The 12,106-nt window shown below is 38.6% G+C and overlaps 1 protein-coding gene across 1 annotated transcript in view; it reads left to right on the plus strand.

The window, feature by feature from the left end:
- Positions 1 to 12,106, plus strand: part of PPEF1 (protein phosphatase with EF-hand domain 1) — a gene marked incomplete at both ends in the record, with an annotated part of 100,691 nt that overhangs the window by 4,591 nt on the left and 83,994 nt on the right. Inside the window, one exon of the mRNA XM_084258194.1 lies at positions 4,017 to 4,097. Within this exon, the coding sequence (XP_084114320.1) occupies positions 4,017 to 4,097 (81 nt within the window). The remainder of the gene's footprint in view (positions 1 to 4,016; positions 4,098 to 12,106) is intronic.

Consider the following 12,106-nt stretch of genomic DNA (forward strand, 5'->3'; position numbering starts at 1 on the left):
GGCGAGGGAGCATGGTGCCAGTTGAATCACAGTGGGTTCTGGATTTGGGTTCCTCAGGCTCAGAGTTAGAATAGGAATCTTCCACAAAAGTCAGCATCTCAGGGCCTCCCTGGTAGTGCAAGGGGTTAAGTCTCAGCACTATGAAGCAATCAGCAGACACTGTAGCATGAGTTGGATCCCTGGCCAGGGAGCTGACCCTCATAACACAGCAGACCTCTCCTGTCTCACCCATTTCTCCCCTCAGCAGTATATTTCAGTCACTCTGACTGTTCTGCTCATCACTCTGTTTCTGGTGAATCCTCTCACACCCCCACACCTCTGGCCTATACCCCCATTCTTGTATGCATAAATAAATGAATATTAAAAAAAAAAGTCAACACCTCTTGGAAAAGCTGAGTTTCTAGCATCAGAAACAACACATTTCCCATCCAGATCACCAGGGGTGGAATCAAGGTCAAGGTGGTTGAGCCAAGGTTTGGCAGTTCAATAGAGATGCACTTTGAAATAAAATAAAGAACCAAGATGAAAAACTTTGGTATGCTGGGCTAGCACTTGATGGAGAAGGTTAGATTAACTCCAGGGTCCATTTTTGTTCTTTCCTTGTATTTTTACGGGGGAAAGTGAAAAGTGGTTAAGATGAAAACAACTGAACAGCATCAGAACTGCTCGCCAGTTCTTACCTCATTAGCCACCCCTCAGAATGCACACTTAGTAAGAACCTTTCAGCAAGAGGCCTTTCCTTTTACAGATTATAAGTGCATGCCAATGATGAGTCACTATTTTATGTTTATGCTTAGAAACAATCCTTGATACATAATGGTAGAAGCAGCATTGCGCATGTTTCAAGCTGCTTATTGCCAAGATCCACCTATTTAGTGGTTCAGGTCACTGACTGCCACACCCTTGGGTCTTTGTGAATACCTTTTGCGCTCAAGAACCCCTTTAAAGCCCCAGAGATTATTTCTTCAGAGACTTCATTAGCACACTAAGTGACTTTTTTATTGCTGACAGAGGACAGGGAATGGAAGGAGCTGTATTTTCCCAAATTGTTTTTATCAGTTTTACAGTCAGCTAGAGATGACCCCAAAGGCACATACACCACTTAAAAACTTGCTGCTCTCTGGAGCACAGTAGACTCTGGGTGATTTGGTGGTGGGTGTGCTATGGAAACTCATTCTTTAAAAATGAATGTATTACAAAGTAAAAATCAAAATCAACAAGCAACTATAAACCAGAGACACACTACTGGGTGGGGGGGGGGCGGGGAGAGGAAGGATTACGGTCAAAATAAGGGGGGGGGTGCAATTGTATGGGGAATATAACCAAAATGAAAATGCATACATTGTGCAAAAATGAAAAATGATGTAAGAATTATAATATAAAATATTAAAAAAAAGAATGTTTTAGTATTACCCATTTTCTGGTTTAAAAATGGATGTTTGTATAATCAAATGAAGTATCTGTGCACAAAATAATGGAATAATAACTTTTAGCAATTAACTTTTTCAAGAACTGTGGCTTAGATTCATTCCTTTATTCATTCATTTAGCATTTATCAGACACTTGGCATGTGAAAAAGGTGCCAGGTAGTCAAGGACAATTTAGAAAAAAAGATACCTAGGAGCTTATAGTCTAGAGAAATATACTCAGGCTCGATGCTTTTGAGTGCCTGGTGACCTTTCCTATGGAATTTTTTTTGTTGTGCAATGAATTACTTGAGGTGTGACTTTGAAGAGCTATTGCTTTATTCTTTTTTTCTGGAAAAAAGAAAATTGACATCAAAATGTATCACTTCCTATTGCCAGATCAGTGTTTCCTGCCTACATTTTCAACATTCAACTCTTATGTAGTCATACAAAGGGGTAGAAAAAACTAGTATAAAAATGGAAGCGAAGCCCAGGTGAGATATGGAGAGCAGTGTTTCTTAAACTGAGGTACTCCCAGGAAAGCCTGGGAGTTGCTTTTTAAAAAATAATTTCCCGGGCCTCCCCGGTGGCGCAGCGGTTGAGCGCTGGGTTGCGAAGCTGGCCGCAGCCTCTGTAGCGCTGGTTCGATCCCTGGCTGCTCCCCGGCCACTGGAGGAGGGTCCCACATGGCGCGCAGACCTCTCCTGCCGCCCGCTGCTCCCCTCAGCAGTGTGTTTTGTCAGTCTGCCTGTTCTGTACCAGCTCTGGCTCTGGTGAATTCTCTCACCCTCCCGCGCTTCTGACTGTACCCAGTGCTCGTATAAATACATACATACATACATACACATACATACATACATACATACATAAATCTTAAAAAAAAAATAATCTCCCCTGGTAAGTTTTCTGATACACCTGTCAGAGACCATTGATCCAAGTGCTGGGAGAAGGTCACCAGTATTAAAACTACAACAAAGAATGATGAAGGGGGCCTCCCCGGTGGCGCAGCGGTTGAGCGCTGGGTTGCGAAGCTGCCCGCAGCCTCTGCAGCACCGGTTCGATCCCCGGCTGCTCCCCGGCCACCAGAGGAGGGTCCCACATGGCGCGCAGACCTCTCCTGCCGCCCGCTGCTCTCCTCAGCAGTGTGCTTCGGTCCTTCTGCCTGTTCTGCTCCCCGCTCTGGCTCTGGTGAATTCTCTCACCCTCCCGCGCTTCTTACTGCACCCAGTGCTTGTATGCATGTATGTATAAATCAATCAATCAATAAAAATAAATAAATTAATTAATTAAAAAAAAAGAATGATGAAGGACCCATCAGATGTGTCCTCATAGGCTCTACAGATAACCTTTGAGAAATTTCTGAGCATGGAGAGAAGGCAGGGGTAAACAGTGCCAACTTTCAAAAATGAGGAAAGCGCGGATGCCAGAAGCCAAAGCCTTGGAAGTCTGACATGACTTCTGCAAAAGTTCTGTTCCCAGTGGACGGAGCCCAAGCAAAATGAGATGATTACTAGCATTATGGGTTTGCTATACCACTGTCCCTGTTGGAGATTCTCAAATTTTGCTTGATATTAGAATCATATGGGGAGCTTTAAAAAATTTTAATGCCTAACCCCCACTCAATACCAATTACATCAGAATCTCTGAGGATGGGACCCAGGCATTAGCATTTTTTAAACTCCCAGAGATTTTAATTTAATGAAGTGCAGTGTGAGCATTGGGAATTTTTTTTTTTAAAGATTTATTTATTTATTTATACAAGCACTGGGTACAGTCAGAAGCACGGAAGGGTGAGAGAATTCACCAGAGCTAGAATGGGGACCATAACAGGCAGACCGACGAAATACACTGCTGAGGGGAGCAGCAGGCGCGGCAGGAGAGGTCTGTGCGCCATGTGGGGCCCTTGCCCAGTGGCCGGGTGGCCGGGGATCATACCGGCACTGCAGAGGCTGCGGGCAGCTTCGCAGCCCAGTGCTCAACCGCTGCGCCACCAGGAGAGGCCCCTCTTACTTTTTTGAAAGAAGTAATAACCTGACTGGTTCTGAGAAATATTATCGAAGAATTCTCTTTGATTTGAACTGTGGCGTAGTTGTTTACATATGTTGCATGTGTCTCATACTTGTCTTTTTAAAAACCCAGATAGATTTAATTATTTTGAATTTAAAACCAGAGCAGTTAAATATGTCAGAGTCTCCATATCCCATTCCCTATATTTCAGTTAGGAAATTACACACATGTACATTTCAGTTTTTCTTTTCATTTTTAACGCTTTATTCTTACAGACCTTGATTTGACCAAAGCATGAGGAAAATGTAATTTGTGTGTAGCAGAAAAGTAATCTGTATCTGCTCTGTTGCTGTGCTGTGTTTTGGAAAATAAACCAGGATTAGATTATATCTGATCACTTTCCACACCCCATGATGAACAGCAGTCCAGAAGAAGCATAAAATGTATCCTGCTGAGCAGCCCTTAGATACATGTTGTTAATGGTATTTTCTTTCCTCCCTCATGTGTCTTCCTCATTAGAATTTGTGACTGAAGTGGATCTGCTGGGAGTGGCTCTTCACAACATAAAGGGAGGCCCCTTTTAATTCTTGTCGTGGAATGAAGAATTGAATTCAAGAACAGAAAATTTAGAAGACATGGGCTGTAACATTTCATCTGCAACGAAGGACAGTAAGTCTGAGATAGGTGAGTGCTAGGAATGGGCCTGTCTTCATGAATGAAAGGGGGGGAGTGAAATGTATCCCCCCCCCCTTCTCATTCACTCACACGTTTTCCAGCTTCCCGCTGTGATTTTGTACAAGGCATTATCACTTGCACCGAAGGTTAAATATTGGGGTACCATGGGTTGCTACCATTGGGAAGATGTAACTTTATAGATGTACCATAAAGTATTATCTAGGAGATATTTTATGTTTGATTTGATGTCCGTTGAAAATATACCAATATAATCTCTCAATTTAAAACTCAGGCAGGGAACAAGGAAGCTTCTGTAAATATATACCTGTTTCTTCAATATGCTTATAAATAGTTATATCTATGCTATGTGACATTTAGTAGCATCATTGAATTTTTATTACATTTTATATCTCAATGATAAGATTATTTTTTATAGCTATCAGCACAGAGCTTTATGAGATTTGCCTCATGTTTTTAGAATATTCCAGTCAGAATTTGGGAAATGGTAGATCATTGGTTTTCCCAAAAGTGTGTTGTTTCTAAATAGATAACATGTCCCCAACTATCCCTATATAATTAGAGGCCTGAATATTTCCTTTGTTTATTTTGTACTGAGGTTCTTTCTCTTAGCTACTGGAATCTGCTTGAAACTCATTTGAATTTTTAAGGGATGTAGTCTCCACAAGTAAATTAAAGTAAAATAAACAAGCTGGGACATTATGTGAATAATTTGCCCTTAAACTTCATTTCTTTGTTATCCAGGTTATAGATAGTTTCCCAAATTTTTATTCCCCATCTTGGCTTTTCAAAGTTTATTCAGACTTTAGGTGAAGTCTTTAATGTGGAATACTTTCTCTGGGAATCAAATGCTCTTCTCCCTCCTAGGTGATTTGTGCTGGTGAGTTAGTAATCTCTGACAGCAGGGATATAAGAGATGCACTAATTCTTTCCAGTCTATAAGCTCATCATGACATAAATCTTTTGAAAGCTCCAACTGGACTCATACCATAGTAGTAATGTATTATAAGAGAGTGAATTCATTAAATTTAGTCACATTTCTTAGGTTTAAAAAGAAAAAAAAAAAGGCCAGCCCCAACTTGTAAAAGTAAATTCTCTTTTTTTGAAATGTTTTTTAACTTTTAAAATGTTGCATGTAAATGGAAATATTAATTTCAAATTTTGGGGTGCCTTTTCTTTTAAATAATTAATTGAAGCAAAATTCATAAAACATAAAATTAGCTATTTTGAAGGGAGCAATTCAGTTGCATTTGGCACCGTTCACAATGTTACATAACCACCACTTCTATCTAGTTCCAAAACATTCCCATGACTCCAAAGTAAGCACTTTCTCCTTATTTTCCTCTCCTGCCATATGTTTGTATGTACACTTGTTTGAGTCCCTGTTTTCAGTTCTTTGGGGTATATATCTAGGAGTAGAATTGCAGGTCATATGGTAATTCTATGTTTAACTTTTTGAGGAAATGCCGAACTGTTTTCCTGGATCATTTTTTAAGATAGCAGATTTATTAAGATTTAATTCACATAGCACAATTCTCCTGTTTAAAGTATGCAAGTCATTGTTGTTGTTTTTTTAATGTATGCTCAGAGCTGTGTAACCATCACCACAATTCAATTTTAGAACATTTTCATCCCCCTGCAAAAACCCATTAGCTGTCCCTTTCCTGGCCCCACCTCTCCAGCCTTAGGCAATAACTAATCTAAGTTCTGTCTCACTAGAATCGAGTTATGCTGGACAATTCTTATAAATTTGGTCAGACAGTATGAGACCCTTTGTGTCTGAGTGTGTTTTACTTAGCATAATGTTTGTGAACCTTGGAAACATTTGAGTAAGTGAAAACTAGACATGAATGATCACACTGTATATGATTTCATTTACCTGAAATATCTAGAACAGATAAATTCATAGAAATAGAATAATGGTTGGTAGTTGCCAGGCTATCTAGTTTTCACTTACTCAGATGTTTTCAAGTTTCATCAATGTTGTAGTATGTATCAGTACCTGATTCCTTTTAATGGCTGAATATTAATCCATTGTATATATACCACGTTCTGTTTATCCATGCATTCTTTGATGGACATTTTCCACCTTTTTGGGTACTGTGAACAGTGCTGCTATGAACACGAGTGTATGTGCACTTGTTATAAGCATGACTACAACTTTATTGCCCACACTCAGAATTGCTGGGTCCATATTAGCATATATCTTGGGAAACTTCCTAATTTATTGATTTTTTTTAAATTAAGAAGTAGTGTTTAATTTGGCCAAGTGCTTTATCTGCTTACACAGACGTAATCATGTAGTTTTGTTCTTTATGATATGGTGTATGTTCATTGAATTTCAGATGTTAAACCAACTTTATATTCCCCATCATGGTATGGTAGATAATCTTTTTAATATGTTGCCAGATTCACTTTGCTAGTAGTTTGTTTAGGATTTTTGCATATACATTCATAAGAGATATTAGTCTTCTTGTGATATCTTTGTCTCATTTTTTAAAAAGATTTATTTATTTATGCATATAAGAGCTTGGGCACAGGCCAGAGATGCAGGGGTTTAGAGGATTCACTAGAGTCTTTGTCTCATTTTGATATCAGAGTAATAGTGACCTCATAATGAGTTCCCGCTCCTCTATGTTTTTATAAGTGTTGGTGAAGAATTGGATTTAATTCTCCTTTAAATACTTGGTAGCATCATCAGTGATGCTATCTGTGTATTGACTTTTCTTTATGGATGTTTTATTTTATTATTCTGTTTTTTTACTTCTTTTTTTTTTTTTTAAAGATTTATTTATTTATTTATTTATTTATTTATTTATTTATTTATTTATTTATTTATTTATACAAGCACTGGGTACAGTCAGAAGCGCGGGAGGGTGAGAAAATTCACCAGAGCCAGAGAGGGGAGCAGAGCAGGCAGAAGGACCGAAGTACACTGCTGAGGGGAGCAGCAGGTGGCAGGAGAGGTCTGCACACCATGTGGGATCCTCCTCCAGTGGCCGGGGAGCAGCCGGGGATCGAACCGGCACTGCAGAGGCTGCGGGCAGTTTCGCAACCCAGCGCTCAACCGCTGCGCCACCGGGGAGGCCCCTGTTTTTTTACTTCTTATATGCCTGTTCAGATTTTTTTTTATTTTCAATTTTTTTATTTCAACATTTATCCTTTTCTTACATTTTTTTAGACAATATGTACTTCTCCCCGCCCCCTCAGATTGAGTCCCCATAGAATTTCCTTCCCCAAGGCACCCATGCACCATCACCACAGTCCCCTGTGCTCCTCCCTCCCTCCCTCTGATCCCTCTCCCTCCTCCTCCCCTGCAGGATGTCTCTGGTTTATAATTGTCTGTTTTTGCTTTGTTGTGTTTGTACTGTTATTATTATTTTTTTACACTGATGTTTTATTTGGTTCCCCTATATTCCTGTTATAAGTGAAATCATCCGATATTTTTCTTTTTCCTTCTGGCTTATTTCACTGAGCATAATCCCTTCTAGCTCCATCCACGTTGCTGTGAATGGCATGAGTTTTATCTTTTTTGATTGCTGAATAATATTCCATTGTGTATATATACCACATCTTCTTGGTCCAGTCATCTATTTTTGGGCATCTGGGTTGTTTCCAGGTTTTGCCTATTGTAAATAGTGCTGCCATAAACATAGGGGTACAGGTGCTCTTTTGAATCACTGTTTTTGCGTCCTTTGGGTAGATCCCTAGGAGTGGAATTGTCGGATCGTATGGTAGCTCCATTTTTAGTAGATTGAGGAACCTCCAGACAGCTTCCACAGTGGTTGGACCAGTTTGCACTCCCACGAGCAATGTAGGAGAGTTCCTTTTTCACCGCATCCTCACCAACATTTGTTGCTGCTTGTTTTTTTGATATGTGCCATTCTTACTGGTGTAGGGTGGTATCTCAATGTGGTTTTGATTTGCATTTCCCTGATGAGAAGGGATGTTGAACATTTTTTCATATGCCTGTTGGCCATTTGCATTTCCTCTTTGGAGAAATGTCTTGAGTTCTGCCCATTTTTTGACTGGATTGTTTATTTTTGTTGAGCCGTGTGAGTTCTTTGTTCAGATTTTCTATTTCTTCTTGAGTCATTTCCACTAGCTTGTGTCTTACTAAGAATCTGTCCACCTTATCTAAGTTATCTAATTTATTAGCATATACTTGTTCAAAGTATTCACTTATAATTCTTTTTGTTCTTACATTATCTTTTGTTGAGTATGTCACAATCTTAGTTATTATTTTGGAATAATGAATCTGCTGAATACTGATGCAAAGGTGTTTATTTACATTTATCCCAGACATTTTACCCATAAAATTTTTTCTCAGTCAGAAGTATTATAATATATAGAAAAGTAATTGGAAATAATTAATACTCATTCTTCATTCTACTATTCAGAAATAATGACTATTAACATTCTGATAATTTCCAGGTTTTTTTAGTATGCATTTTTAATACTCAGTATTAATACTATTTTCTGTGGCCTGGCTTTTGGCACTAATGTAAACATTTCTCAGGTTGTTATAAATGCTTTGTAAATATCATTTTGGCCATTGATAAATATATCATTAAGTGGATAGGCTGTGATATACATAATTATTTCTTTAATATTGGACCCTGTTTTACTAATATAAACAATACTTTGAATATTTTCTTTGTGCAAAGCTTTTTCCTTATTTCAGATTATTCCCATATTCAGGTGATTAGACATAAAATTACTGTGTCAAGGGTTTTGAAAACTCTTGAGAGAAAATAATAGCTTTTATTTCCTGATTGCAAACTCCATTTGAGTATTCAAAAAATTATACCTATATAATCTAAACTAAAGTATTATTATTCCTGTTTGTGGTGGTGGGGAGATTTGGTTTTCTCCTTCTGTCTTTGCAGCTCTCCCCTCTCCAGCTGTCACCTGTTAACATGCTCGAGTGCCTTTCCTCTTTTTTCCTTCTTTTATTTGGACATAAATCCTTTTCTCATGCTGTTTTATTTTGCTTTTTTTTTTTTTTTAAAGATTTATTTATTTATTTATTTATACAAGCACTGGGTACAGTCAGAAGCGCGGGAGGGTGAGAGAATTCACCAGAGCCAGAGCGGAGAGTAGAACAGGCAGAGCCACGAAGTACACTGCTGAGGGGAGCAGCGGGCGGCAGGAGAGGTCTGCGCACCATGTGGGACCTTCACCCAGCGGCCGGGGATCGAACTCGTGCTGCAGAGACTGCAGGCAGCTTCGCAACCCAGCTCTCAACCGCTGCGCCACCGGGGAGGCCCTGTTTCATTTTGTTTTGCCCCCAACTTCTTATTTTTAAAAAATGCAAATCTACAGAGAAGATGAAAGACTAGCACAATGAACACCCACACATCCTTTACCTAGACTTGCCAATTGTTAACATTTTACTATTCTCTCCTCTAGCTATTAGAAAGTAAGTTGTAAACATTATATCAACATGATTGGAGCTGGAGAGGACAATGCTAAGTGAAATAGATCAGAAAGAGAAAGGCAAATACTGGTTGGTCTTACTTACAGGAAGAATATAGAAAAACATAACAAAGAGTTGGTCAAAACCAAACCAACAATAAATTTTTAACATCTGACTGCAAAATTGAGACAACCAGGGCCTCCCTGGTGGTACAGTGGTTGAGCGCTGGGCTGCCCCCAGCCTCTGCAGCGCTAGTTTGATCCCTGGCCGGCAGCGAGGGTCCCACATGGCGCGCAGACCTATCCTGCCACGCCTGCTGCTCCCCTCAGCAGTGTATTTCGTCGGTCTGCCTGTTCTGTTCCCCGCTCTGGCTAAGGTGAATTCTCTCATCCTTCTGTGCTTCTGACTGTACCTAGTGCTTATATAAATAAATAAATAAATCTTAAAAAAAAAAAAACTGAGACAACCAGAGGAGCTGGAGCCACGGGGGATGGCAGGAGTCAGGGTGGGAGGAGCCCACTGGGACATGATGGAGGGTTGTTGGGGCACTGGAGGTGGGCAGGGTGTGAAAGTACACATTTGTAGAGGTTTGAACTTATAAGCCCTGGAGCACATACAAAGATGTAAACCTACTTTACCTCAATAAACATAATTTGGGGAAAACAACAACAACAACAAAATTTTGCTTTAAATCCAGATGCTAAAAAACAAGTACTCATGGCCCTTGGTATCAGTTATAGCACATTCTTCTGGTTTTCCTTTATGTCTCTGAACTTTTTAGGAGAGCTCCACTTTCTCCCAACTTTTAAATACCGGGGATCCTCTGGGCCTTTTATTTTATCACTCTAAGTTCTCATTCAGTGATTTTATTTCCATGGCTAAAATTATCAGGATGTCAAAATGGACAAATCTTTCTCTTACTTTTTCCAAATCTTTATTTCAGCCCTCATTGTATAATCCCAGGCTTGTTGGCCTCAATTGGGAGCCATTTTCCTTATTCCATTTATTCATTCTATTTTTGTTGAGGTAACATTGGTTTAAAACTCTGTATATGATTTAGAGGTATAGGATCATTTAAACAAGTACTTTGTAAAAGAAAATCACTTTCTTCTTTTGAAATTATGACTCTTCTCAATAACAATTCTTAATTAATGATTCACGTTTTGTTATGAGAATGTGTTGAAACAAGTTCTCTGGACGTTTATATAGGGTTGGTACTATAAGCACATTGATTACCTGCATGAATCAGAAAACTAAGCAACTTTATTATTTACACCAGTGAAATGCCTCTTTATCTTTTTCTTTATTTGCTGTGTTATAATCCATCTGTGCTTTAGAACTTTCAAGTATTGTGAGACTCTGACAGGGAATATTTAGATATATACTCTAAATTCATGAGCCAGTAGAAAATACTGTAAAGTTCCACCTTCCCATTTATGTTATTTTTACCAACTCCCAGCCTTTGCTAGACAATTCACAAAGAAATCAGCTTTATAGTTGGATTCTGTCCATTGTTAGAAAATCCTGCTAATAGAAATACTTCTCAACTCAGTGTAAGAAAGGGCAATATCTCGGCCAATTGCCACTTGTTCCCTGAAATCAGAACACTTCTATGATTATGACTTCATGTGGCATTAGTTTTTTAGCAGCTGCAAGAGACAAACATTAAATACTGATCATATCTGACCTTAGGTGAGTAAGTGTGGCAATATAACTCAGATTAGTAATTAGTAATGAAGGAAACAACACAGAATTGCAGTCAAGACATTTAATTTTGTTTTCTGAGGAAGGATTAGAGGTTATTATTGAATTATTCAATTGAACATATTTTCCACAAGAAAATATTTTAATAATTTAAAATGAGATTAAATCTTTTACATAGCTACATTTCTTAAACACTTAAGAATATGATAGTTTTAAAAAATGATATATTCATGATGTTTCTTGTAGGAAATTAATATGGCAGGAAGGTCATTGCTACTTATAAATTGTTGTTCCTCATGATTTTACTGATTTAGCCTATTATTTTGTATTGTGTAGACAATGCTTCGTGTTTTCTTGAACTGTGGGATAGATAAGAGTTACAGTTCTTATGGAACCGTCCATAAGATGGCTTTATGTAGTCTTTATGCTGTTTCATTGCTGTGTTGAATAAAATAGGGCTTAAAATGGAAGCCTTTAAAAACTGTAGTCCTAAAATATGAAAGGAATGAGTTAGGAAAATGCTGATGTGGAAACACTATAGCAATAATTGATTAGGCAAAAATCATCAATGTATGTTTAAGAGAGCAGAATGTATACAAAGTTCCAAAGTATAGTCCTGCAAATAGTTTATTAATTAAGGGAAAAGAAAGTACCTCTACAGCAGAGAATTTTAGGTGGGCACCACCTTAACCAAGTGGTCCAGGTTCCTGTCACCAACAATGGGACAAATTAACATCATTGCCTAATGATAAAATGTACTTGAGACTCATCTCTTTTTTTTTTTTTGAATCTATACAAGCACTGGGTACAGTCAGAAGCGCAGGAGGGTGAGAGAATTCACCAGAGTGGGGAATAGAATAGGCAGACAGACAAAGTA

The sequence above is a fragment of the Talpa europaea genome (assembly GCF_964194135.1).
Source record: "Talpa europaea genome assembly, chromosome: X".
NCBI classification, from domain to species: Eukaryota; Metazoa; Chordata; class Mammalia; order Eulipotyphla; family Talpidae; genus Talpa; species Talpa europaea.